This window comes from Aspergillus aculeatus, assembly GCF_001890905.1.
Source record: "Aspergillus aculeatus ATCC 16872 unplaced genomic scaffold ASPACscaffold_13, whole genome shotgun sequence".
Taxonomy (NCBI): Eukaryota; Fungi; Ascomycota; class Eurotiomycetes; order Eurotiales; family Aspergillaceae; genus Aspergillus; species Aspergillus aculeatus.
Window position 1 is genome coordinate 80,504 of NW_017962988.1, and position 25,484 is coordinate 105,987.

The 25,484-nt window shown below is 51.1% G+C and overlaps 10 protein-coding genes across 10 annotated transcripts; 3 read left to right on the plus strand and 7 right to left on the minus strand.

Moving 5' to 3' along the window:
• Positions 1–33: 33 nt before the first annotated feature.
• ASPACDRAFT_45499 (uncharacterized protein) lies at positions 34–1,482 on the minus strand (the record flags this gene model as incomplete). The annotated part of the gene is made up of 3 exons (XM_020201615.1): positions 34–183; positions 238–657; positions 718–1,482. The coding sequence occupies 3 exons, from the start codon at positions 1,480–1,482 to the stop codon at positions 34–36; spliced, it is 1,335 nt and encodes a 444-aa protein (XP_020053748.1).
• An 890-nt stretch (positions 1,483–2,372) lies between these two features.
• Positions 2,373–3,993, minus strand: ASPACDRAFT_53642 (uncharacterized protein; the record flags this gene model as incomplete). The annotated part of the gene is made up of 2 exons (XM_020202778.1): positions 2,373–3,456; positions 3,626–3,993. The coding sequence occupies 2 exons, from the start codon at positions 3,991–3,993 to the stop codon at positions 2,373–2,375; spliced, it is 1,452 nt and encodes a 483-aa protein (XP_020053749.1).
• A 520-nt stretch (positions 3,994–4,513) lies between these two features.
• ASPACDRAFT_123269 (uncharacterized protein) lies at positions 4,514–6,343 on the minus strand. Its single transcript, XM_020196611.1, has 5 exons — positions 5,959–6,343; positions 5,421–5,895; positions 5,058–5,300; positions 4,907–4,996; positions 4,514–4,840 (listed from the first exon to the last, which is right to left on the minus strand). The coding sequence occupies exons 1-5, from the start codon at positions 6,250–6,252 to the stop codon at positions 4,722–4,724; spliced, it is 1,221 nt and encodes a 406-aa protein (XP_020053750.1). The 5' UTR covers positions 6,253–6,343; the 3' UTR covers positions 4,514–4,721.
• Positions 6,344–6,490: 147 nt separating this feature from the next.
• On the plus strand, positions 6,491–7,561 carry ASPACDRAFT_1882145 (dihydrodipicolinate synthase family protein). Its single transcript, XM_020198272.1, has 2 exons — positions 6,491–6,926; positions 7,000–7,561. Exons 1-2 carry the CDS (start codon positions 6,531–6,533, stop codon positions 7,537–7,539), a joined length of 936 nt encoding a protein of 311 aa, XP_020053751.1. The 5' UTR covers positions 6,491–6,530; the 3' UTR covers positions 7,540–7,561.
• Positions 7,562–7,777: 216 nt separating this feature from the next.
• Positions 7,778–8,851, minus strand: ASPACDRAFT_80311 (NAD(P)-dependent oxidoreductase). The gene is made up of 3 exons (XM_020205624.1): positions 8,686–8,851; positions 8,286–8,617; positions 7,778–8,220 (listed from the first exon to the last, which is right to left on the minus strand). Exons 1-3 carry the CDS (start codon positions 8,845–8,847, stop codon positions 7,809–7,811), a joined length of 906 nt encoding a protein of 301 aa, XP_020053752.1. The 5' UTR covers positions 8,848–8,851; the 3' UTR covers positions 7,778–7,808.
• Positions 8,852–8,989: 138 nt separating this feature from the next.
• On the minus strand, positions 8,990–11,722 carry ASPACDRAFT_1904174 (uncharacterized protein). The gene is made up of 7 exons (XM_020198800.1): positions 11,549–11,722; positions 11,457–11,484; positions 11,333–11,396; positions 11,030–11,278; positions 10,726–10,975; positions 10,529–10,663; positions 8,990–10,466 (listed from the first exon to the last, which is right to left on the minus strand). Exons 1-7 carry the CDS (start codon positions 11,645–11,647, stop codon positions 9,159–9,161), a joined length of 2,133 nt encoding a protein of 710 aa, XP_020053753.1. The 5' UTR covers positions 11,648–11,722; the 3' UTR covers positions 8,990–9,158.
• Positions 11,723–12,370: 648 nt separating this feature from the next.
• On the minus strand, positions 12,371–14,164 carry ASPACDRAFT_123276 (uncharacterized protein). Its single transcript, XM_020196612.1, has 4 exons — positions 13,853–14,164; positions 13,538–13,770; positions 13,262–13,472; positions 12,371–13,175 (listed from the first exon to the last, which is right to left on the minus strand). The coding sequence occupies exons 1-4, from the start codon at positions 13,895–13,897 to the stop codon at positions 12,447–12,449; spliced, it is 1,218 nt and encodes a 405-aa protein (XP_020053754.1). The 5' UTR covers positions 13,898–14,164; the 3' UTR covers positions 12,371–12,446.
• An 821-nt stretch (positions 14,165–14,985) lies between these two features.
• On the plus strand, positions 14,986–17,545 carry ASPACDRAFT_45505 (uncharacterized protein; the record flags this gene model as incomplete). Its single annotated transcript, XM_020201616.1, has 5 exons — positions 14,986–15,502; positions 15,575–16,074; positions 16,909–16,971; positions 17,051–17,145; positions 17,242–17,545. 5 exons carry the CDS (start codon positions 14,986–14,988, stop codon positions 17,543–17,545), a joined length of 1,479 nt encoding a protein of 492 aa, XP_020053755.1.
• Positions 17,546–17,803: 258 nt separating this feature from the next.
• Positions 17,804–19,381, minus strand: ASPACDRAFT_1882148 (uncharacterized protein; the record flags this gene model as incomplete). Its single annotated transcript, XM_020198273.1, has 3 exons — positions 17,804–18,607; positions 18,637–18,704; positions 18,782–19,381. 3 exons carry the CDS (start codon positions 19,379–19,381, stop codon positions 17,893–17,895), a joined length of 1,383 nt encoding a protein of 460 aa, XP_020053756.1. The 3' UTR covers positions 17,804–17,892.
• Positions 19,382–22,614: 3,233 nt separating this feature from the next.
• ASPACDRAFT_1882149 (uncharacterized protein) lies at positions 22,615–24,428 on the plus strand. Its single transcript, XM_020198274.1, has 2 exons — positions 22,615–22,673; positions 22,730–24,428. The coding sequence occupies exon 2, from the start codon at positions 22,751–22,753 to the stop codon at positions 24,242–24,244; it is 1,494 nt and encodes a 497-aa protein (XP_020053757.1). The 5' UTR covers positions 22,615–22,673; positions 22,730–22,750; the 3' UTR covers positions 24,245–24,428.
• Positions 24,429–25,484: the final 1,056 nt, after the last annotated feature.

The following is a 25,484-nucleotide window of genomic DNA, read 5'->3' on the forward strand; positions in this document are numbered from 1 at the left end:
GCTCATGACGTGATATTTGCTATTTCAATCGAATCATAAGGCTACCGGGCCCCATAACACCTGCAGCGCTGCTTGACTCTCGTCTCCTAGGCCACGGGCCACACCCTGTTGCAATAGCTGCAGCGTAGTACCTGTCATCGGAAGAGGGTAGTTGTAGTCTTGGGCAAGAATTGTAGCTTGCTTCTAGGAAGCTTGAATGAGTAGGTGCCACAAATATGCAAGGAAGAATATACTGACCAGTATGTCCCTTGCCTGTGTAAGAGTACGTAGTGAAGCACTTTGTTGTCCCATTATTGTCGCGGCGACTAATTCAAAGCTTTTGCTTGCACCCGCTGCATCTGAAATTATTGGTTTTAGAGCCTTGAGTGAAAGACCAAGTTTGCTCCCAAGGGTAATAGCTTCAATTGCTGCAACGCCGTGAACAATCTCCAGCATCTGGCAGATAAGCTTCGACTTTCGGTCATGGTCAGCAATGCGGTCTTTTCGATATGTCGCCTCGGAGACCAGTAACAAATCCTCGGGAATAAATATTCGCACTAGGCCAGAATCATCTTCCTTGTCGTAACCAGCCAGTGCAGCAAATTGATAGAGACTCTCTGCGGCAGAGGCGATGTACAACGGGAAGTTTTCATTGAGACCTTCCGAAGTGACAATCCGCTAAAACCAGGGTTAGAAATCTCGAATGCCTCCAATAAATTGAGAAACGAGCTAATATACCATGTCTTTGACGAATATGCTGAGAGCAGAGTGAGGCGACCAGTCATCGCAAAGCATGTGCGGCACTCGGTTCTCAAACATCCAACTATGGGCAGGACTTTCTAACACACTTTCATAGAATCGCTTTGTATTCAATCCCATAGTTGCCGCTAGCCCCATCGCCTCTGCTGCCAAGGCGATATGAACGCCCGCAAGATGCTGGTTGATAAGTTTGACTTTGTTGGCGCTCCCGAGCCCCCCCTCGATTGTGTATAGCGTTTGGCTAAGCGACTGCAGAATTGGGTGGGCAAGGCTTAGGGCATCCTGGGCTCCCGATGACATGATTGTCAGCATGCCCTGAGCTGCACGGAGCACCCCGCCAGATACAGGACAGTCGACCAGATTGATATCAGTCCTCGAGAATTGATTGTGGATCTGGTCCAAGATCGTTTGTGGGAAGCTCGGGGCAACGGTGGAGCATAATATAATAATTGCCCTCTTCTTCAGACCGAACACGGCACCGACTTCTTCGGTGAAAAGTACCTCCTCTGTCTGCATGGAGTTGGCTACCATGCAGATGAAGACATCGGCATCTTGAACGCATTCGCGCGGACTTGAGGCGGCGGTGCCGCCCATGGCCAGTAATGTCTCGAGCGACATGGGATTGACGTCGAATCCACAGACAGGGAACCCATCATTGAGCAGTTGAATAGCCATTCCCCTACCCATCGCGCCGAGACCGACGAACGCGATCTTGGGTCTGACATTGACATCTGGCTTCGTCATAGTGTTTGTTCTGAAGTGGAATGGAGGCCGCAAGAAATGGGTCGGGTTCGACGACTCAAGGTCGCATCAACGCCACGGAAAGTGCAATGATGACGGTGGTTTTGGTCTCTCCTGGCTCAAGTCTGGCGTCTAAAATAGATTTTCTGCCTCTTTCTGCGCCATTTCAAGTCTCTCAGACGCACTGGTCGGGAGAAAGACAGATCAACACTGCCACTCCACCACTCCATCACTCGATCACTCCACTTCACTCCACCTCGCTCCACATCGGTTCACTCCACCCGCCGCTTATCCCTCACTTTTTGCGCTACCATGAACGCACCCTCACCTCCACCACAAACATCAAGTCCTGTGATCAAGTATCACGGAAGTATTCCAGATCCTGTGATTCCTCACAACTCACTTGGATAGAGAGGAAGGAGGAGGGGGAATCCTGAGCATGATGCCGCATCCGAATTTCTCAGTCCAACGCTAGCGTAGGGCGCTTACCATAATGATCAAGACGAGCTTTTGATCACACGGTCACTAAGTGCGATGTCCCAGGAGCTGCAAAATAAATGCTGCGTAGCTAGGTGAATGCTCCTCAGCTCCTCGCCTATACGTCCATTGATTACCTGGCGCAGATGTAGTCAAAGTCCACCGAATTGCACATTAAGCAGGAAGACCGCCAACTCGGCCATACTGTTTGACAAGAAGGCCTACCAAATAAGATATCCTTGACTCATAAGTGATTTTCTTCCTGTTGTAGAGAGATACAATAACAGCATGTTCATTTCTGAACCGCTAGAGCTATCCAAGACAGTCACAGATCCTCGCTCGATGTCGAGCACGCTTAAACACAATGATACAGACGATCCCGTCCTTCTTCGAATTATACCGCCCGTCTAATCACATCAAAGTACATAGCGGAAAGCAGGTTGTTCGAAATCCGTGAGGTCGAAGAACTCGGTGCCAACCGCCACAGTTTCACCGCCGGGGTTAGAAAGCGCCTGGCGGTCGCGTCTCTTATTTTCCAGAATGTTCACTAGACGAATAGCCAGTAGGGTCGCCGCTGCAAGGGCGTACATGATGGCTACCATCAGCTTGCCATCAAAGTACTCGGGCGCTTGGTTCGAGCGGAAGGTCTGTGGTCCAATCCAGTTTCCCGCGGCGTAGGCCAGTATCTGGAGGCCATTTACTGTGGCCTTCTTCGTGTAGCCCAGGGTATTATTGGATATCATCACCATGACCAAGCACCAGGAGGTTCCAGCAGCGCCGATGAAGTAGTAACCCACCAACAGACCAGCTTTGGCATGAAGGGGAAGAACAATCATCAAGATGCCACCCACCATCGGTATAAGAATGGCGATGATGGCAAAGATTGTGCGATCCAGGAATCTGTCGGAAAGATATGTCAAACCTAGCTTGCAGACAATATCGACAAGCCCCATTGGCATATTGAGCAAGAGGGACATGCGACTGGAGAAGCCGAAAGAGCTAATCACGAGAGAACCGAAGGTGGTGATACCCCCATTGGGGATATTCATCAAGAGCGAGAAGAGCACGTAGAGATACGTGCGTGGATCGCGAAATGCTTCGAAGAAGTGGGCCCATTTCCACGTATGGCTACCGATGCCTTGGAAATTACCCCGGATGCGATCCACGGCAATGAGCTTCTCCCGATGGCTCAGGAATCTGGCGTGGATCTGATCGTCTGGCATAAGCCAAAAATACAGTGCGCCGGTGAGAACGGTAGGGAGACCCAGCACGAGGAATAGAATCTTCCACACCGCAATGGAGGCCGTCTGCACTCCTGACAGTCCATACGCGATTGCCGCAATCAGGATCTGAGCGAAGCCGTTGCAAGCAAGCCAGAAGCCCATGCGCTTGGCCTGTTCATCTTGCTTGTACCAGCAAGAGGTGAATAACACGAAGGCCGGAGTGACTGTCGCCTCGAATGCGCCGAGGAAAAAGCGGACGCAAAGCAGGCCGGCGTAACTGTTGGTCGCGACGTGACAGAGAAGCACGACACCCCAGATCAGAATATTGAAAGAGGTATATTTCCCTAGCGGAAGTCGGCGTAGCAGATAGGTGGTTGGAAACATATATCAAAATCAGCATGGACCAGGGCACAAAGGCATGGAGGGAGGCGTGCCAGGGTACATACTCCCAAAAGATGTATCCAGCGTAGAAAATGCTCGACACCCAGCTGTATTGCTGCGAGTTGGGGTCCAAGTGTGTGTCCTCGCGGATTCCCATCAGGGAGGCATAGTTCAAAGACGTTTTGTCGGCAAATTGGATTAGATAGACCCAGCACAGCAAAGGCATCAGAACTCGATCGATTTTGGACAACACTTTGCGGGACTCTTCGGGCGTATATTCGATCGCCTCTGCAGCCAGAAACTGTAGGGCTGGATCAACGTCTCCTGTGCCTCCATGCTTGATCTCACCAGGCTGGACTTCGGTGTCTAGTTGCTCCACGTCATCACTTGGTGGAATTCGGGAGACCTTTTTTTCGCTGGGTTGGGTGGTCATACTGCCTTTTGTCACACTCATCTGATCCATTGGGGTAGAGAATTTTCAATTCCCGGACTCATCGTCGCTCCTTAAATGGCCCCTCCAGCTGACCCGATAAGAATGGAACACAAGACTCCTGGAGGTCCAAGACATCATAGTCTGCTCCAAAGATAGACATTTTGCGGGGGTGGTGGAGCTCCGTCAGCCGGCAAGTTCTTATCTTTCCTGAAACCGAGAGATGATGCGGGGTTGGCGTGGATTTCCGTAGATAAGACCTTATTCCCGACTCTCCAGCGAAGAGGTGACCTTCAAGTGGCAATGGAAGTTGTAATAAAGCACTACTATACAGGTTGAATAGATAGTACAGATTTAAACAATCTTAAGACACTCTTACTAATGATATCTCCATGTACGCACTACCTAAAATGCTAGTCCTGTAATAATCGTTCACAGCGAAATTAGAGGTTTTCGGTGATAAGAGGGAATTTACGTAACAAACGCTCCACACAAATATTAAAGACAAATGTCTTCAATTACTGTGCTGCCTTCGGTTGAAACGCTTGGGTTGAATTTCACAGTACAGTACATAGTCAACCCGACCCAAGATTCGAGATGGAGCATATCAGTCGCTTTGACATAACAGAGTTCAGAGTCAAGGGTATTCCAAGCACAGAAGATATAGGATGTACACTGCACCAGGTTTGACCGCAGGCAACAATGGATAAAAAAGCGTGCGATTTTCCCAGCTACTCTGGTGGCCGAGAAACAACCTGATGGATGCATTCGGCCACATACCGCACATTACCCTCATTGAGTCCAGCTATAGAAACTCTGGAGCTTTCGGCCATGTAAATGTGATATGTTTCTAGTTTAAAAATGTTTATAAGCTTTGTGCAGTCGTGTAGTCCTAGACTCGTGGTCATCTACTTACCTTTTAGGTGGTGAACTTGTTCGGGCGTGAGACCTAGCACGCAGAACATGCCTTTCTGCTGTAATATTCTCTTCCAGTGGCCCGGGGTACCTATAAAAGAATGAGTCACTGCGCTCACAACATGCGAACAAGGGGAAGGTCTTTGCGATACCTAGCGCTGTCAATTCATCAAATAACTGCTTCCTCATTCCAGCAATGCGCGAGCTCATTGTGGTAAGATCACGCCGCCACTGAGACGAAAGGCCATTGTTTGCTAGAATCGCCGTGACCACACGAGCACCGAATGCTGGAGGATTAGAGATTTCACTGCGAATTAACTGCGCCAAACTTGACTCCACATTATTGGCGATGTTGTGGTTGCGTGATACAAAAGCACATAGCCCAGTTCTCTCTCCTATGAGAATGAGCAGATGCATATTAGAAAGGAATGGAGCATTGGAACCGAGAACCCGGTTCGAGCTCCGTCTCTCAATTGACTCGAGTGAAATGACTTTCAGTCAACGGGAAAACATACCATAAAGTCCCATGCTTTTGGCGAATGAAATACAGACACCCATTTCCAGATTCAACTCCTCAGCAAAGTACTGGATGGCATACGCGTCTTGATCGTAGTCTCCGGACGTCAACCCCAAGTACGCGGCGTCGAACAGAGGGAAGAGGCTTTTCTCCTTCATGATAGCACCGATCTGTCGCCATTGTTCTGGACTAGGATCCCATCCAGTTGGATTGTGTGCGCTAGCATGAAACACAAAGATTGACAGTGGGTCTGCCTCAGTTAAGGCTCGATGTAGCGACTCCATGTCAACCCCCACCCTCGAGGCATAATCGAACTCTCGGATTGAGAAGCCCACTGATTCGAAGACCTGTCTGTGATTGGACCAGCTTGGATTGGTGATGTAGACGGTTCGATCACGACCAAGTGCCCGCCTGAGCAACATTCCTGCCACGTGTAGTGCTCCGGTACCCGATAATGCCTGACAAGAGGCGACCTGTAACGAAATGGTTAGCAAGTGGAATTTCCCGCGGCATCAAGACGGTTCAGGATAATTCACTCGACCCTCGCTAATAACGGTGGCCTCCTTCCTAAAGACCAACTCCGTAACTAGTTTGCGAAAAGGCGGATGGCCCAGGATTGGAAGGTATTCGTGGTTGCAATTCTTAATCGTATCCTTGGCTGCTTCAACCGCTGGGAGTACCCAGGGATTTCCATCGCCATCTCGATAGGTACCTTGGCCTAGATTCACTTTGCGAGTGTCTGGGTCGGCTACATAAGCTTTGGTGAGTTCGAAGATCGCGTCCGGCGGCGTATTGGCCACGGTCGCAAAGACTGAGGACTTCGATGACATTGCGCAGGAGAATCAAGGAGAGGGGAAATGACAAGGCGAAAACAGAAGACTTCAAAATCGGTGGGGTGATTATGATCTTTCAATGCGCGGGCGCCCTATCTTGATAGCGAGTGTGGAGTGACAAACGGGTGGAGCTCCACTCTAAATCGAGATAGGGAGCATCATCAGCGTCGATAGATAAATTGATGATCCTACGACGGATTGAGCTGTTAGTTCTAATCAAATTGTTCTAAGATCAGAAACCACAGTACCCTCAATTTCAACATTTGCCAGCCGCCATGGCTTCACGGAAGCCGAATTTCGGTGTCTACACTCCATTATTGACCTTCTTTGCCAAAGACGAATCTCTTGATCTTGAAAGCACCTTGACACATGCAAAGCGTATGGCTGAAGGCGGTGTCGCTGGACTTGTTCTTCAAGGCAGTAACGGCGAAGCACCGCATCTGGATCACGACGATCGCAAATCCCTTGTTCGCGCGGTGCGCAACCATCTCGACGGGTTGGGGCATGCGCAAATACAGCTTATCGTTGGTTGTGGCGCACATAGCGTCCGAGAAACACTGACGCATATCACCGAGGCTGAGGAGTCTGGCGCCAACTTTGCACTGGTCTTGCCCCCGTCATACTGGGTTGCAGCCATGACCCCTGCTGTGGTCGAAGAGTTCTTCAACGACGTATGTCTTTCTCGCTTCTTAGTCATTTCAGATTGAACAAGCCAGACTAACTCACTCGGATTCAACCATACAGGTAGCATCCCGCTCCCCTCTTCCAGTCCTGATCTACAACTTCCCTGGTGTCACCGGTGGTATCGACATAAGTTCCGACTCGATCATTAGGCTGGCCCAGTCCAACTCCAATATTGTCGGTTGCAAGCTCACCTGCGGCAATGTCGGTAAGCTGCAGCGTATCTCATCCACCCTGCCTGCAGACTCCTTTGCCGCGTTCGGAGGAAAGTCGGATTTCTTCCTGCCCGCCTTAGTAGCAGGGTCCAACGGGATCATCGCGGCTCTTGCCAACATCGCGCCAAAACTGCACGTGGAAGTGCTGAGAAGATATGAGAATGGTGACATCAAGGGTGCGCAAGAGCTCCAATCCCGGCTCAGTCATGCAGACGACGCCCTCGTTAAAGTGGGTGTGACTGGTGTCAAAGCCATCGTGTCTCATTATTTCGGGTATGGTTCAGGGCAAGGACGTAAGCCCCTGGGATGCCCTACCGTGGATGCCTTTAGTGCAAGTGTTCTGGACCCCATTCAGAGGGTGGTTGATCTGGAGAAAATGTATAACTAGACCATACTTCTTAGGCCTAAACACAACAGGCGTGAGATCTACGGTGCAAAAGCATTTTCAAAAATAAAATAAGTGATGAAACTCATGCATATCAACCACGATCGGAATCTGAGGCATCGAAACAATGCTGTCCGGCCGCTGCAGGTTAGAGCACGTGGTCATCCTCCAACCGGACGTAGCCCGTAGACAGCGAAAACAATCGGCAAGTAATTGCTGATTTGGTAGGGTAACCATGAATAAGATTGTTTAAGATTTTGACACGAACTATACTAGGTAAGAGATTCATTTCCCTGCCGACTATTCGCACTCCAAAATGACAGCCCCGCCTCTAGCCGGGCAATGCCGTAGATAGCCGAGCTATCCAAATTCTCGCCGGCATACTCGCGTGCAGTGTTCAGTCGTTTAGACGCCGTTTCGAGCGTGCATAGGCGGGCATTACTACTGTCAGCAATAGACAGAGCATGTTTCATGTCCTTACATGCGAGCGCGGCGGCGAACCCAGGCGCTGTGTCTATAGGAGGTGCATAGGCTCCACTCGTGATGCGTCTGCTGTAACTTTGCAATACCGGCCCAAACATGTTTCCAATAAAGTCTTCCATCTGCTGGGTGCCGACTCCTACGACCTCGGCGAACACCTGTGCTTCAGCGATGACCTCCATGAAGCTGATGACGAGGATGTTCCTTCATTGAGATGACAGGTAAGTGAGTGAAGGTTGACCAAATGAGGAAGACGTTTATGTATTTACCCTGAGATTTTGAGGAGGCTCGATTTCCGCACATCTTCTCCCATATCAATAATACTGCGTCCCATGACATCCATGATTAGAGGTCGGACTCTCTCGACTGCTCCAGTAGGACCAGCCATAGCGAATATGAGATTTCCAGCAGCTGCTACGGGACTTGCGCCGAACACGGGTGCTGCAATGAATGTCGCACCGTGGTCCTTGAGATGCCTCGCTGCCCATTCGGATGTGTCTGGGTGAATAGTGGACGTGTCAACGAAGATTTTACCCTCGAGGGAGATCCTCGTGGCCGCAGCCGTTTCCAACAGGTCTTTCAAAACATCGTCGGTGGAGATCTTTGAGGTTGTTAGTGTCTCTCTGGAAGCCGGATGTTGGGAGCCGATTCAGCAAACGCTGCACGCACCATTGTGAAAATGACATCTGATTTCTGAACTAGTGCACCGAACTCTTCTTCAGGTACAGCCCCTGCATCACGAAGAGCATCTCCTTTGGCAATGGTCCTGTTGCTGTATCGAAGCGGAGGCAAGTCTTTTGCTTGCAAGTATCGCTGGAGGTTTGATGACATGCCGAGACCCATGGATCCGAGGCCATACTAGAAGGTATCAATCATCGTGAGTGTCAGTCACGTGCATACAACTGGGATCCGCTATTCGAACCTACCCAGCCAACTCGGGGGGTATATTGACTCATTTCTGTTTAAACTGCGAGTTTTAAATATCGGTCGTCGAAAGAACTTCCGAGAGATTGTGCGGGAGATGCACCGAGTCCGCGCGGTTGTCTTAAATGAGCCCTGGCCAGAAGGCGGCCGCGCAGATAGCCAAAGCGGGGTATGACGCGGCAAGCGTGTTGGCCAAGTGGAGCTCCACATGTCCACGACTATGTAGCGTTGTCGGGGAGTTCTCTCAGTACAGCCAACATAGACGACCCAAGACTCCACACAAGTCGCTGCTGACAGAACGACTTGACTAGGTCTGCAAATAACACCTGCCCTTCCTCTAGCAGAGTAGAAACGGCTTCCCGGTCCGTAGACCACAAACGTGGATCGCGATTCCCCCGGTCTTGTCTAGTGGCCGGGGAGTACTGCAAGGCGGCTTCCAAGAGTGCGTTGAAGATCAGCATACATGGCTCGGATGTCCGTGGGAGTTCGTTGAATGTATTCAAGTGGTCGCGGATCTCGGTTGTTGCACGCCTGAGCGCTCCCCAAATACACAGAAGGATTCCGTAGCTGGTAACTGTGACCCACGGTGCTTCATAAGAAACCCTTTGCGGGTCATCGCCGTATATGCTGGCGAGTGCAGCAGAAAGCTCACTAAGTAAGGCCAGCACACCTTCATTGCCGCCAGGTCGAGGTGCCACCCAAGGCGCAGATCGTCGGACAGCGACGAAGTTACCTCGCATCAGATGGGTTGAGGCAGCCAGGCCGGCAATCAAGCTATTATCAACGATGCCTCCGATCAGTAGCTGATCAGGCCGACACAAATTGACTTGAAGGGATACAATAAAGAGCTCGTTTGCTCTCCATTGAAGGAATTGAGAACTGTCACTCGTGCTAGCCGCGTCTTTCACAATTTTCCCAATGTTACGTATGGCCATATGAACACTCTTGGTTTGACTTTGAGTCAGAATGTGGAAGGGGTTCGGGTCAGAAAAGCTGGGTGGCATTTGGTAGTAGCACCGTGTGAAGTCCCGCACCAAAGTATCTAGATTTGCCAGCACGTAAAATGCTGCGATCGGAGATGCTTCAAGGACAGAGGTTAACTCGGTTCCGGGAGCTTCGGTCATGAGTTGCTGCGTCGCCATTGTCAAGGAAGCTGCTGCTAATCCGCGAGGCTGATGGAGTAGATCGTTGGTTAACGTCAAAGCAGAGACACCGAAGTATTCGCTAAACCTCCGAATCCATATTTCAGGGTCTTTAGCCTCCCAGAGTTTGGTTGGGAAAGGAAGCTCCCATCGTAGTTCCATTGAAGACATCAATGGCCGGGAATTGCAGGGTACGAAAACGTGTGAGTCCAGGAAGAGCAGCGTGTAGAGCGCTATTCGCGTGGACTCTGCAGTTATATAAGAGGTCCATCGAGTATACACGGTTTGCGGTTGCTCTGTGCGCGGATAGTCAATGTCATACAGCCAGGACCGTGACTCTGGCATGACGATCTCTTGATGAGAGAGACCAACCTCGCGTACAGCCTGAGTTTCGATGAGCCACGGTTTGACAGCACAGCAGACAAGGGAGGAGAGCTTGAACCAACATCAACAATTTGTCGCAGCATGTCCCGTGCTGTCCGGAATTGGGATGCTTCTCCTGTATAGACCCCATGTATCATGTATAGTATCCAGGCTTGCATCACCCAGGGTTTTCGTATGTTACCGCATTGATTGGAAATCTATCTCGACATTGATTAGTATCCAAGCACATAAAACCTAGAATGAACGATGACTCATGTACCATATTTCGAAGTTCGTGTTGTCCACTTTGCCACGTATCCCGACGCCAGTGCGCACGGGCTTGGGCTTCTTCATCGCTGCATACAACTGTCGAGCACAAGCTGCCTATCACAGTCACAGCTTTGAGCAATAGCTTTGGTGCCGATGATACCGTAAATGTAGGCCGATGCAACAATGGCAGAGACGGATGAAAATGCTCAAAGTAATTCTTGACATTTACTTCCATGTCATAGTCGCCCCGATCAGTGAAGCTATGGTAGTTAGGAACGATCCCCGCGTGTATGGCTCGTTAGGAGAAGACATACATTGGCGAGGACAGTATGTATTCTCGAGGAAGACTGGTAGCAAAGGAGCTATGTTCCTCCCAGAAGTCATCATGAGGTATAGCATTTGCGGTCAGCGCCTCGGTCGGGGTCAAAATATTGGTCGCAGCTACAAGTGGGGTCGTGTCAACGACTGGCTGACATCTCTGCTGCAGGCTTATTTGCGGCGGAGATACATGATTAGCAGATGCTTCTGCCTGGCAACGACCCCGGTGCCTTCTTAATACGTCACTAGGAGCTGGTCAGTAATACTAGCACAAGATATTGTTGCAAGAAGAAAGAGACCTTCTAGTAAAAACCGCATGACAGCCATCGCATTCGAAATCATGACTCAGGGCACGATGATGACCTAAGTAAATAGCAATCACTACTTAAGAGTCTGGTTCGCTTCTCGGGCCTCAGAACTTACGAGCGCGCTTGTGCCGTCGCAGATTTTCCTGTTGACATGAGTTTGGCATTGAAAAGTCTAGGTAGTGGCGGAAGAAAATTCATATTACTTACATTCCTGGTGAATGTTTTCGGACATTCATCGCATGGGAATGGTCGGCGTGAACTGGGAGCGTGGCTCTCTGCTGGGCGCTTTCTGTCGTCACCCGCCATCTCAGTAGTTATCAAGATCCAATGGTTTCCTGGATGGTATCACGTATGTTCAGCAATACACACGTTTGGTGATTGATATAAAGAGGGGGGGGGGATGGAGACCAATCGAGCCTCAGGCAGATAAACCCCCGTCTTCTCTCCACAAGATCACATGACCCTTATCAGCACAATTCCAGGCACGGAGCAGCTTTATTCCGAGGGTAGTCACATCAGTGGTGCGGGGTACGGAGTACGGAAAATACCAACTCGGCTTAAAATACTGACAAATCAACAAGGTACAGTCCCGCTCCAAAACGATTGTGGTGATTGTCGAGACATTTCTGAGTACATCTACCATCGCTCAGACAGGAGGAGTCGTTCTGTGGGAGATTAGGAGAGTTTTGGGTTGTGAGCCAAGACGCTGCGCTTACTTGTTCAGAGAGTACTGCCTTCTCTAAGTTATTTGATTGAGGTGCGGTAGATTCCATATATATTGCGGTGGTTTTATCCGCCCGGGGGGCAACCGCTTCGAAGGTCTGAACCTCTCAAACATCAATTGACTTGTCGTGAAAGAAAGCGAGTCACCGTGTTATCGCTTCCTCGGGATGATTAGAAGATACAGCATAGATACGATTCGGTAACCTTCAAGTCCCAGATAAAGTTCTCTAACGTGATGGATCGTACTTACTATACTTGTAATGGCACAACTCCTGCATAGCTCTGCATTAGAATTTGAAATTATTTGCAGGATATATATTCATATGTCCATAGTGTAGTATATACATGTACCGCCATGTTAGCATCGCTGGTACGTATTCTTTCAAAGGTGAGGAACATAATCCTCCCAACTAACAGTCTGAAAAGCCGAGGCCGGCAGACTGCGTAGACCGATGAAGTCCTCCAACAAGATATATGTCCGCCCCACGCAGTACAGAGCACAAATTATCGAAGTTGGTATGAGCACTCGTAGTGGGAGTTCCGCCTTGGGATCGTGCGCCGGGTCAATATTGCGCATCTTGTTCGCAACACGGGCCCAGAACCCTTGGCTTGGTGTTTTGAGAGGAGGGGAGTAGGAAGAAGGGTGACTCCCCCCCTGCGAGCCCCTTGGCGATGGCGACGGCGACGGCGACGCTATCCACGCAATGTGCTGTCTGCGTTCCTCATACGCGCGGGGAAGGAGGATCTTGTCACAGTAGCCAGCGTGCAAACCCCCGACCACGGTGAAGAGGAGGTTATAGACACTGGCGGTTCGCCAGAGAAGTCGCTCCGTGCGGGTCGGGTAATGGAAGTTCCAGGCAAAGCAAAACATAGAGCCGAAAAGGAGAAGCACAGGCGTGGCGATGCAGTCCGCCCGTAAATCGGTCACGGGAAAGTTATCACTGATGATCCGGTTCTGGGGCCGGGCGGTCATGGGCCGCGAGACGAGTGGCAGGTGCAGGTTGCGGAGTATTTGCGTGTAGTAGCGCCAGTGCACGCCGCAGAAGGAGATGTCGGCATAGACAAAGTCTAGCGGGGTATCGTGCCAGGGCTGGTCTGGATAGAGGCAGTGCTATCACCCCCAACATGAGATCTGGTTAGTGTGTTCGCTGGATGGGTGCGCTAGCTTCCATCGACAGTTGTTGGTTTCTCACGAACCTCTGCACGAATAATATCAACTGGAGTCCCTGTTTTTATCGGAATAGTACCGGTTATGTCGGACGGTTTGGCACGCCAGCAGAACGATGTTACTAGAAAGACGACCACATAGGATAGGGTTGTGAGCTCGAGGGTAGTCAGGAATAATCCTTGCGCCACTCGAAGAATGCTGTTAACGAGGAACCACAACGCCTGACAGACGGCAAGTACACTGTGAGCCCCTATTAGTCTATGGATCATACGGGTCACGACCACCCAAGCACAGGTTGTCCGCACCGTGAGAAGCTGTCTGACTTGTTACGATCATTGATCTGGTCTTCTGTTAAGGGTGGGTGTTTAATGTAGTTGTTTGCTATCAAAAAATAGAGTTGTTCGGCATTGACGGGAAAAGACCTCGCATTTCCCTCTTCTTCAAGAATAAAGCCTCCCATGTCGGCATAGAAGGCATGTGCAAGAGTCCATGAGGGTGTATTTGGATCCGTGGAATCTCTCGTCAGTTGTTCGAATTTCTAGGTTCGGAGAGCTTAAACGGCCATTCATTCGAGCGTAAAAATCTGGTACAGCGCTACGAAACCAGTGGATTTGCCTTACCTTTACTGATGCCCGGGCTGAGGACCACTGACCCAGCGCCAGCATGAGCAGAAACTCGGGTCCCAACACTCCAATTGAAGCCAAATGTATTCGGTCCCGTAGACGGTGATGCCACTCGTCAGTCCGAGCAGGTATATTGGGAAAGACTGCTGTCCAACAGCAGAGAATAATAGTCAGTAAACAAGTTGAAAGAATACTCCACGATCCCCGTCCATCCGGCTCAGCAACCCAACCATGGCGGGTAGAGGCAGTGAAATTACCGGCCATCAAAAGACGCGAATGGGCAGGAACTCGGTTAAGAATCTCTTCAAAGTCATTTCTCAGAATATGCGTGTAGGATGGGGCGAGTGTCCTTATTAAAGGCAAAATACCCCTGTAAACCCGTAATGCTAGTAGCAGCCGCCCGATTGGGCAAAACCTGTGGCTGTGAGTGTTAGAGTACGCGCCCAAACGAACTTGGAAGACTAGCACAAAGGCTGTGCAACACAGGGCTTTGAGTAGTGAAATGGCCAGAGACGATGTTGTTTAACAGCCACAACCACTTCAGGCGTGGCCACGCATGTTGTTTCGTCATTGGTATGTGTAGCAGCAGGAGTAAAGATTTAAGGGTAACTAGTATCCTTGACCAGCCAAGAACTGCGTCTGGGTGGAACAAAAAAAACATACAACAGAAGGGATTCGCTGGTGGTCACCCACCCAACTACTAACCTCCCGGCGTGTGGCTTAAGTACGGCTGAGCGGACGGGAAGCCCTGTTTTCCACACCCTGTGGTCGTATGTGCTTGACGTATATGTTCTGTTACCTATGAGCCAAATGAATTTGCACTCTACCGGCACGTGAGTTCAGAGACTATTGGCTTGGCGGCAAGCCATCCGAGCTTCAGGGCAAATCATCGCGCATTGATCCAGGAAATGTGGATATCTCAAGTCACCTAGGCTTGCTGGCGGCTCAGTGAAGCGATGCTAACTACGGAGTACCTCGGAAAACATTCGCTAGTGGGTCGATGACCCTATAATAAGAACCCCTTCGATCCCTGCTTGAATGTCCTCGCCCGCCACGATTCCAGAGAATGTTATCATATCATTCGATAGAAAAGGTCGAATACTGTGTTCTCTTATGGTTCGCACGTCAAGATGAGAGATACCGATATTCTACTTACCTGGATGCTGTTATGCAGTGCTACAGTTGCCCAAGTAGCTAGGCAGCCTGAAGTCGCTGCTCAATACTTCGCGCAACAGCAACAATCTTTGGGAACTTCCGAAGGTGATGATACAAGTTCTTCGTCCAGTTATCGCGGCTTCCAACTGTGGAGCGAAAATAACAAACTCCATGCCACAACGCTCTCAAAGCTCAGCCCGGCATGTAGGGCATCTATGACGCAGAGGATTCACTGTCACCAGAAGACGCGATCCTTGCAGCGGCAGTGGGCGCGTTGGAGGCAGGATCCGGGTCTGGGAAACAACACGCTTAGCGATCTTGTCTGTGACAGCGGTTGCGGGGAGTCCCTCGCCACGTGGTTTCTGAGCGTCGAGCGCGATTGCGCCACGTTGGAGGAGAGGATGCTTTTTCCAACCCTGCGGGGTGGACAGCTGTGGGCGGGTTGGAACGAGACTTGTCTTAGGGATGAGGGAACAGGGGGATACTGTGGTGGTAGGTTCTGCTTTTCTCTTGATCTGTCCCGATGTATATAGGGCGTGGTGCTCACATCTGATATATGTGCAGATGTTATCAATGGCTTTAGCAAATTCTTAATAGATGAAATGCCGATCGAAGAACTCTGCTCCTTCTGCAACGTGCAATGGCATCGTGTCATGCAAACGTCACCCTTCTCTCTCTACGACAGAAACTACAAATCGCGCCTCGAACACATCAACCGTGCCTGTGATCTCGACCTGCCCACAGCCATCCCGAAGCTCGTGCTCTCCGAGGATCCACATATAGAGCGGGACCCGTACTGCGCGACCCTTCTTTCATACACTACCTCATCAGGGGACACATGCGACAGCATTGCGGCGCAGTTCCAGGTTGCCTCGGCGGCTGTTCGAGCCGCGAGTTGGCCGCTCATCGACTGTTTCGCTATTCCCGAGGGTACGAAGTTGTGCACTCCGTTCAGGTGTAAAACCTATACCCTCAGAGATGGGGACACGTGCGACTCAATCGAGCGGGAGCTTGACTTGAAACCCTGGCTTGGAGTCTCGGCAATCCGGGCGTATAATCCCTGGGTGAATCAGGATTGCTCCAATCTGCATGAGGCGAGTGATGCTCTTTTCGGGCATGTTATCTGTGTTGGCCACCAGTTGCCCGGCGACGCAATACTTTAAATCCAACGGGTCAGTCAATCCTGGACGCGTGAAGCTTTGTTCTGGGGTGACTCTGTCGGGTGGGCTACTCTCGCCAAAGTTCTGGTTGTTTATAATAAATATATACTACACGTAGCGAGGATGTTCCGCAACATCTAGGTGGAAAGACCTCTCAAGCAAGTCCGAAGACCAAATGTATCCCGGCGAATACGAAACGCCTTCGGAGTACCCGATAGTGCACAGACCCTTGCGGCGATCGCCCAAGACCCCGCTGACATTGACAAGCTGCCACTGCAAGCCACCTTTTCTCAGCTGAGAGAAATATCTCGGACACCGGTGAACAGCTGCTTTTGCTCTGGAAGCCGGGGAGACAATTACTATGACCTGAAGAGTCAGACCATGAGCAGAGCCTTCTCTTGGTATTGTTTGCATCATGCAACTTGTATTGCATCGCGACGAAGTATTCGTCGGTTGTAAAGCGCGTTCGTACTGGGGGCTCGTATGAATTGTTTGGCTGAAGGCCAAGACGACTCCCTGCAGCGACGTCGCACCCGACGTCCATGTACTCAAGGGCATGAGGCTCCAATTTTCTATCATTTGAATTCGAGTACTGACCACGCTTGCGCGGAGTACTTCAGCTATAAAAGGATGATGATTTCTATTCACCCAAGGAAAGAACGGCAGTAGAGAAACATCCGCAACAACAATTATCTATACCGCAAACCAATCCTCCAAACCAACTAATCCTCGACACAGTCCCTGTTCGCACATCAACTATTCGATAAACCACACAATATGGGCTGGCTCGGTACCCTTGGAGTATATCTTCATTTTCCTTCACCCTGCTACAATCTTCCCTGTAGAGTTCACTACGCTAACCTGCTTCTCTCACTCAAAGCCTGTGTACGGCGACCACGCAAGTGACAAACCCGACAACACCATTCCAGTCCTCAACAACGAGAACGGGGACATTAATGCCGGCTACGGTGGAAAGTACGCAGCTATTCTTCCCTTCACTTCCTTCCTTCCCTTACGCTGTTACCTCACATATCGAGCCCTGAAAGAAACTAAAAAGCTAAACCCCTGCAGATTCGTCTGGCTAGTCGCCCAGTACCACGCGGAGCGAGGCACGGGGATCTCCGACATCCGGGTCGTCTTCTCCGACCACGCACGCGAGGGGGCCTTGGACCTGGCCAAGGGAGCGGGCGGGCTGTATCGATACTTGGAGTTTCGCTATGGCGGCGAGGGCGAGCGACATGTGAGGCAGGTGGTGCTTGCGCGGCGGAGCGAGCCCATGAACGCGGCCACCGCGCAGAGGCTGGGCTTCCAGGACTTCAGCGACAACATCGACCACGGTCGCGGGTCGTTCATATACTTGCTGTGGAATTATTGATCCGTACTGTTGCTGAGCGGTTGCGGGATTGGTGATCGGAGGCAACGGTTTGTTGTTCGACTAGGGGGTACTGTGAGGGCGGGCAAGTGAGGTTGAAATTTCTAGATAGTAAAGTGGAGTGGGTTTCGATGCTTGCGATGCTTTGAGTCTCTACTGTAACCCTGTAGGAAACGTTTCCCAGCGCCCGACTATGCAGCACCTGCAAGCAGACTAGATTATCATTCTATTGTCAAGCTACTTTTCAAGGCCCTCAGAAGGCATTTTCAGTTCTTTCCGCGTCGTTTTGCAGTCGCCATACGACTCAACCCACGTTCCATTAGGGCACTGAGAGAGATGCAGCTGGCCCATTACTCGGGTGTACTCCAAGGAAACTCCCCATCGCCACCCTGCAAGATGATCTGAGACTGACTTCGCACAAAGAGCCTCTGGCCGGTGGGACTCGACACGAGGCGATCGAGGGCATGTACCACGCGGGACGGCCAGTGTATCTCCATCCCCAGTTCCTGCGCCAGCATATTACAACGAACCATAATACGGAAGCACTCATCCAGGTACTTTTCCAGCACCGCCCGATTTCCCACGTGAAGGGGATCATGTGGCACGGGGAGACTGTTTCGTGGTCGATCGTATTCCGTCCATGTTGTGATATCCAGCACCAACTCCTGCGGCAATCCTTTGTGTCGCAGATAAGCTTCCACCCGCGCAATATCCGATGCACTCGGATGGTAGGGAGCATCTGTATCGCAGGTCAAAAACACCTCGAACGGAACCTTTCCGAATGGAAAGTTATCTTCATTCAGAAGAAGATATGGCTCGCAGGGATCGTCCTTGTCGTCGAGCGGGATCCTGATGGATTCCCTCGCCTGTTCTTCGGCCAAAAGCTTGGCCATGACTGGCAGGTGGAATTGCCGCTCGATGGTGAGAGGCGCTTCAAAATGGTCTTCCAGCCCGAAAAACCGGCGATGAAATTGGCTCGGAGCCTCGGCCTGCGAGTGCATTTGCGTCCATCGGAAGAGGGCTTGTTGGTACATTTTCGTATCGCGGTAGTCATCCGATCCGGGTCTACTATCCGCAGCTCCCGAAAGCTGTACAGAATGTTCAAAAGGAGGTAGAAATCCAGCGTGACCTCGAAGACCTGATCCCACCCGACTTCTAGTTCCTGAGATCTATATCAGTTTGTTTGACCTTGGAAGATGCTGTGCGGAAAGATGTGATGGAAATGCGACCGCAACTCACTGTATCGTAACATTCCCGGACTTCCATCCATTCCCGCAGCCCGATCGCCGGATGGGCGCAGAGTCGTAGAACGGGTTCCATCTCACCCAATACTAGAAGGGCGTTGACCACCTGCAAATTGAAAAAGGCATCACCATTGACCCGGAAGAATTGAAAACAATCGTTATCTTGGTATGGACGCAGGAAGGCGGATCCCAGTCTTTCCCTGTAGGGCAGCGGGCATCCGCATGCGAAACCTTCGCTCTCGACATGTCGACACAGTTCTGGCGAGTTGGTCACCTTCCGGCCAAGGTCCCAGCAGTCGTTCTGGCACCATGAATAGGCCAGCGGCTGAATCTTCTGGGCTATCTCGTCGGCCAAGATGAGATCGTCTCGCCGGGGTGGGTCATACCTCTCCGGGTATGTCCGCCGCTCGCGGTCGGTCTCGATGGCGATCGCATGGGCCAGGGACTCGGCGAACTGGCCAATCTCTTGGCCCTGTTGGGGCCTGAAGCGGAAGTATAGATTCGTAGCCTCGTCTACATCGGCAGATGGATGGGATTGAAAAACGAGATTGGATGTCAAGACATCCCAGCAGATCCGGTCGATTTGATGAGCCATTCTGAGGGGGAGACAGAGGGATTCTAATGAACTCTGGTTAAAGGAACATGGTGACATATAAACATGCGAGGAAAGAAAACCGCCGGAGCATGGGCCCCCTCATTGGTTGTTTTTGGAATGAGTGCTTTACCAAATTCATGATTTTTATTCCTTATTGATTCCTTAAGCGCATTCTAAGTGGCGGATAAACCGATATCTAACATGATAGACCCGCTTACTGTGACTCATTTAGACGATAAGATGTGAAGACCTGGTAATGTAGAGATTCTGCCAAACTTGGCTTCGCTACTGCTGTAGGGGAGCCAAAACCCAACAGCCAGATCCGCGGAGATATCCGCCGGGAGATTAATGGGGATCCAGTCGACGCTTCTATTGATCTTCCACCTCGCGGCCCAGCTTCAGACCCGTGCAGACAGAATGGGAAGTGGTCTTAGTAGGGCTGTTCGGATCGTGAGGAGTTCGCCCAGTAAGGAAACCTCTCCCCGTTTCCACCTTCGCCCTGATTCAAGTATTTATCTGTTTTTATACTTTCACTATAGCCAGGAGCTCTGCTTTATATACTTTATCCGTCTTACCTTACAGCTCTGCACAAACTTCACTGATACATTTATCTACCCGATATTGACCATCAGTATATACTAGTACGATGTCCAGTAAGGAAGTCCCCTTCAATACCTAGTTTGGAAGATATCAGATGCTAATGTTCTTCGCAGAATAGTGATATTCCCGAGCTCTATAATTAATCCGACCGACTCCTCTACAGGAACAGCATCACCAAAAGTGGCTGTGCGCTAAGGCCATGAGCATCGCCACCTTTACATCCCAACCGGTTAACCGGTTAGAAATGGGGTAACTAAAAGTTATTGCGCTCTCGTCTATACTTGAAAATTGACACAACGGAAATTGACATCTCAGCTAAAGTATCCATGGGCTTGGTGTAATGCGTTAGATATCAGAGGGCAGCAATTCAGTATGTGTAAATCAGGAAATGTTATATATATTACTTGGCGGCTCGATCATGGAGGAAGGCTGCCGATGGAACCCCGGATATACCTGTTGCGTTGATCTTGGGCTATGAGTTCTTCAAATTCGGATATGGTTATCTGTGGAGACGGGAGCTATTTGTATGACTAGTCAATCATAATAGTAGCGCGGTCGAGTCACTATGACTCTGTCCTCGGCTGCGAATACTATGTCTTCGGGTTCATATCATGTATAAAATAAGGGATAAACCTGCCAGTAGAATAATCCACTTTGCTTGGGCCGGTTCGTATATATTTTGCATGTAGTGAAAACTAATCATGGAAATATACTTAAGTCTCTAAGGTGGTGGCCATGTAAGGTGTCGCTACGAGAACCCTTAGATTGAAGGGAGCTGGAGATGGCCGAAAGCAGAGTACCAGTTGTCATATTTTGTCGAGGGCCCCGCGGCCTTAGTAGCCAGGCAGGCGCTCACTGCTTACTTCAATGGTTCTTAGCTAGTTGCTCCTAGATATCCTTATGTGGATGATCCAACCATCATCCCACGTCTTTGATCTTTTCATCAGTCTACCCTACGTTTAAGGGATTGGACATGACCAATAGATGAAACCACATACAACGCGAAGACAGCCTGTCTACGAGTATTGGTCTTACAGAGCGACTCGTGCTGTAGACTGTTTCACAGGTGAGCATATACATCCGTCCCAACAACTAGACCGGCTACTGGCTGCTGGCTCGGGTCCAGGCAGTCAGGGTCGCCGCGTGCCCTGACCGAAGAGAATCGACAGAAGTCTGGATCCTCCACTCGGTGAGTGCACTCGAGAACAAGTCTCGATCCTAGGTTGATTTGCCATCCATGTGTCTAGATGGTCTTTTTTCCGTAATCAGATTCTCTCATCAAACTCCGACTTTAGCATGTAGAGACCGGCATGAGCCGGCGTGGACCGGCATGGACAAGAACGAGCTGGCATAGCCCAAGAGCCAAGAAACCCAAGAGGCCTTTTCGCTATTACGTTGACAAGAAACCGCCCCCGGCTCGGAGCAGTCTTCAGCCCTCTGTGGCTCCACAATGGGAAGTGGGGCTGGTGGTAGTGCAGACAAATGAGCATGAGCCAACCATCCTTGCGGCGTATAATGCAGGGTAGTATAGTCCCTGGGCAGGTTGGAATGGCATCCCGTTCTCTGATCCTTGCTGAATTGGTGCTAATCCTTTAGTCTAGTGGAGCAACACCATTTCACCACGAAGAGACAGCCTAGCCTGAGCTGACCCTTGAACCAATCCCCGCGCTACCCCGACGGCTAAGGACCACCAGGGATCATCCATGATGCGCACTGTGATGAAGGGCGGGAAGCCGTGAAGAGTAGTGAGACTTTGGGGCTCGAATTAAAGTAGGCAGACCGAACACTTGCTCGGGTAAACTGAGATATTCGGATAATAAGCTAAAAGCACTGCAGTTCGCGGCCCATCTTGGCGCGGCTTGCAACCTTTATCGGGCAGCATTTACGATGCCGAGAAGAACTCCGAGTTGGAGAAGCTCTTGGCGGCTTTTGTCTCCGATATTGGGACTGTTGGCCTTTGGTCTTTCAGGGTCCCCCCTATCATAGTCGTTGCCGACATGCGCTACGATTTGCAGGAAAGTCCCATGTGGTGTCCTTGCAGTTGACTTTCGGGTCCATGTGCGGGCCATCCCAGGCCGATGCTGCATTAGAGAGTCCACCTTCTCGTATCGTTCTCAACTGTGATTGGCGTTTACTCCACATTGAAAAGCAGTAGTGTCAATCATCTTCTATATCAGGTCAGTCCTCCAGTATTCTATCAGGATAGCGTTGTAGAAATTATCAGTCCTACGTCAGCCTGCTCCTCCACCTGCGCTATCCATCCTAAACAGCCTCAGCGCCGAGAGACCACTACACTGATAGTTCGAATCCTTTCGATCCTTTCTATTGCGAAGGCTACAGCGCCGAGAAATCACCTCTCTCACGATTCTGGGTCCCAAGTTTGAAACCCAGTGAGGAGAGCCTGGCGTGCTCGAAGGATACGCCGATCTCGTTGGCAGTCTCTGATAAGATGCACCTCTGTAGAGGCGATGATTGTTCATCAGACTGGCCTCGACCTTGAGAACCTATCCGGCATTGGTAATCATCTGCGAGGCGACAGATGGCCTAGTTCGACGAATTCAGGGAGGGAGACTCACCTAGCGAGATGGTTATAAAAGCTTCAATCTGGCCCGGGTAGTCGAGTCCAGAGCAGACATCTCAAGATTCTTTCCAGTTCTCTGGTCTCTAACTTCATCGTTGGCAATATCAAGCGGTAAAGGAACGTTCTGGCAGTTTTCTGAAATCATCGTGACTGACAAACTCAAAAAGGGTCTGTTCTTATTATTCGACATGGTTGGCACAAAGTCATATCTGGGCACAGCCCTTCTATCTCTGTTGGCTTTGAACAGCTCCGGGGTCCTCGCCCACCGGTGGTTCAACTGGCAGGAAGACATCAGCTGCGATGCCACGGGCTACTTCGTCCCTGATGACGAAGCCGATCTCATCAGCTTTGTGAAAAAACACTACTCCCGCAAGACCTTCCTCAAGCCCGTCGGCAACGGTCACGGCTTTGGCAACCTCACCACCTGCGTCAACGATGGAGAGACCGAGCGCGAGTCATATATCCTCAGCCTAACCAACCTGAAGGACATGCAGATCCACAAGAACAACAACACGGTCACCTTCGGTGCCGGCTGGGATCTGATCGACCTGATCCCCGCCCTCCGTGACGAGGGCCTGGAGGTGCACAACCTAGGCAGTGAGATGGTGCAGAACTACATCGGCGCGGTGACCACCGGCACCCACGGCACGGGCAAGCAGAACCAGAACCTGGCGACCCAGATCCTCGGCCTGCGCGTCCTCGACGCCCAGGGCAACATCCACAGCATGGACAAAGCAACCAACCCGGATCTCGTCAAGGCCTTCAGCATCGGCATCGGCGCCCTGGGCATTGTGGTCGAAGCCACCATCCAGGTCGAGCCCATCTCCTACCTCAAGCGCACGACCCGCGTCATCCAGGGCTCGAGCAACATCACCGAGCTCTACCAGCAGATCGCCGCGATCGGCGACCAGTACGAACAGATCAACATTCCCGGCCCCACGCTAGACTGGTCCGTCGAGCAGCAAGCCCTGGTCCTCAAGCCCAACCTCACGGTCGTCTCATGGGAGCCGAGCAACTACAGCGCGGTGCAGAACTGCTCGCTAGACTTCTGCGCCAACGACTGCGGGCCCTGCGACCGCGACTCGGTGTGCTACGACTATAAGAACTTCGCCGTCGCGACCCCGCCCCAGGGGATCTGCTACCGGGGGTTCATGGGCCAATTCGAGCACTTCCTGCCGATCGAGAACCTCGCCGCCGCCGGCGAGGACTACCTGCACCACGCGCAGGCCCAAGCGGCACGGATGATCCCCTTCCAGAACCCGGACATCGCGACCGACAAGTCGAAGGGCTACCTCAGCGACGACTTGACCGTGATCACGCGCTTCATCAAGGCGGACGACAACTGGCTGTCCCCGGTCAACGACTACAACCTGCCCGCGGGCGCGCAGGGCGTCTTCGCCTCGCTCGAGTACTCTTGGATTCCCACCTACAACAACTGGACGCAGCAGTACTTCTACCAGGAGCTGGCGAGCGAGTTCATCCCGCGCTTCGGCGAGAAGTACAACGTGCGCCCGCACTGGAACAAGATGCAGTTCCACAACGAGACCTACACCGCCACCATCTTCCCCAAGATGAACGAGTGGCTCGACCTGCAGGAGGAGATGGACCACCAGTGCCAGTTTATCAACGAGTTCTTGATCCATGCCCTGGGGATTGACCGGTGCCAGAGTGCCCTAAACTAGAGGTGGCTCTTCCTGGCTTGGGTAGGCTTTTTGGTGGATGCTGTGAGACAGCGTTACTTTGTGGTGTGATCAACTGCATTACGTGGATTAATAGAGGGCACACGGAGTGAGAATGCAAGAGTGATAGACGCGGGGGTGTTCACGAGTCATACACGTGTTTGGAATAGACCTAGTTCATGGTTATAGACATAGAAGGGATCCGTCTATATGTTACAATTGTCACGAATTATTAGCACTACGTGATCAGCAGGATCGCTCGCTATCAGTCGACAATAGTAAGCTGACCAGCCCCCAACCCTAACAGACACTACGCCTGCACCGCCACCACCTGTCGGAGCACCGATCCCTAACACTAGTCGCCCCACAACAACTACAGAGTACTGTACCCCGCAGGGAGGGAATCAGAAGGCTCGAAGTTACTCACCGCAGGAGCATGTCGGGATATATTGATGTACCCTGGCTATCGTGGATAAATGAGCCTTCGGGTGGAATTAAGAGGTCCAAAGATTACTTCCTTTTGGCCTGGTCTTCTCACGCTCGACTTGACAGCACCGATAAAAAGAGGTTACATGACTCCTCCGCTGCCTAATCAAGCCCTGATATGAAGATTCTATGGATGAAAGACCTCATAGGAGCTGGTCGGCTGTGGGCGGACCTTGGTGTTGATCAGAGCACTCTCCGCCTAGGCTAGAGCACGAATAGTGATTACATAGCAGCCAGGAGAAGTGAAGAAAAACTACTAAGAAGAAGCTCAGAAGTCGGTAAGGTATATGGGAACTCCACGGATAGGGCAAGAGGAAGCGATTGGAAGCCAAGTGGCGAGTAACTGCGGCGATGACAAAAGCGCCCACGCGTACAGTTGGTGGCTGGCTGAATGAGGCCTTAGACACAATATACATATAGGACATATATAGGTCAAATCCACACGACATGCGACCCTTACGGGACCAAGCAACAGGAATCATAGTGCCCCGGATGTTCGAATCATCAACCCACACAACAAACCAGGCGATCCTGGGCCACATCGTCGGGACCCTTGAGGCCGAGGGTCGACGGTCCGGCTGACGGGGTGATATCCTCCTCCGGGAACGCGTGAATCACGTATTCAAACAGTACGTTTTCCCCTTTGTTGCAGTACATTCTTGAAGTTTTGGATTGGCTTCGAAATTGAGATTTAACGTGACTTGTCCGTTCACCAGGGTCACAGCACTCCGAATAGCCAACCCACGGCTGGACGCGT

Bases quoted from the DNA above. Each gene is read 5' to 3' on its own strand.
- ASPACDRAFT_123269 (XM_020196611.1), bottom strand. From the start codon at position 6,252: ATGTCATCGAAGTCCTCAGTCTTTGCGACCGTGGCCAATACGCCGCCG. The intron at 5,301-5,420 runs GTATGTTTTCCC...TCATTCTCATAG, and splicing joins CAAAAGCATGGGACTTTATG to GAGAGAGAACTGGGCTATGT. The intron at 4,841-4,906 runs GTAAGTAGATGA...TTTTTAAACTAG, and splicing joins ACAAGTTCACCACCTAAAAG to AAACATATCACATTTACATG.
- ASPACDRAFT_1882145 (XM_020198272.1), top strand. From the start codon at position 6,531: ATGGCTTCACGGAAGCCGAATTTCGGTGTCTACACTCCATTATTGACC. The intron at 6,927-6,999 runs GTATGTCTTTCT...TCAACCATACAG, and splicing joins TCGAAGAGTTCTTCAACGAC to GTAGCATCCCGCTCCCCTCT.
- ASPACDRAFT_80311 (XM_020205624.1), bottom strand. From the start codon at position 8,847: ATGTCATCAAACCTCCAGCGATACTTGCAAGCAAAAGACTTGCCTCCG. The intron at 8,618-8,685 runs GTGCGTGCAGCG...ACAACCTCAAAG, and splicing joins CAGATGTCATTTTCACAATG to ATCTCCACCGACGATGTTTT. The intron at 8,221-8,285 runs GTAAATACATAA...ATCTCAATGAAG, and splicing joins AGCCTCCTCAAAATCTCAGG to GAACATCCTCGTCATCAGCT.
- ASPACDRAFT_1904174 (XM_020198800.1), bottom strand. From the start codon at position 11,647: ATGGCGGGTGACGACAGAAAGCGCCCAGCAGAGAGCCACGCTCCCAGT. The intron at 11,397-11,456 runs GTAAGTTCTGAG...CTATTTACTTAG, and splicing joins GCGACGGCACAAGCGCGCTC to GTCATCATCGTGCCCTGAGT. The intron at 10,467-10,528 runs GTTGGTTCAAGC...ATCGAAACTCAG, and splicing joins TGCTGCGACAAATTGTTGAT to GCTGTACGCGAGGTTGGTCT.
- ASPACDRAFT_123276 (XM_020196612.1), bottom strand. From the start codon at position 13,897: ATGCTGGCGCTGGGTCAGTGGTCCTCAGCCCGGGCATCAGTAAAG. The intron at 13,771-13,852 runs GTAAGGCAAATC...CTCCGAACCTAG, and splicing joins CAGCCCGGGCATCAGTAAAG to AAATTCGAACAACTGACGAG. The intron at 13,473-13,537 runs GTGCGGACAACC...AGGGGCTCACAG, and splicing joins AAGTCAGACAGCTTCTCACG to TGTACTTGCCGTCTGTCAGG.
- ASPACDRAFT_1882149 (XM_020198274.1), top strand. From the start codon at position 22,751: ATGGTTGGCACAAAGTCATATCTGGGCACAGCCCTTCTATCTCTGTTG.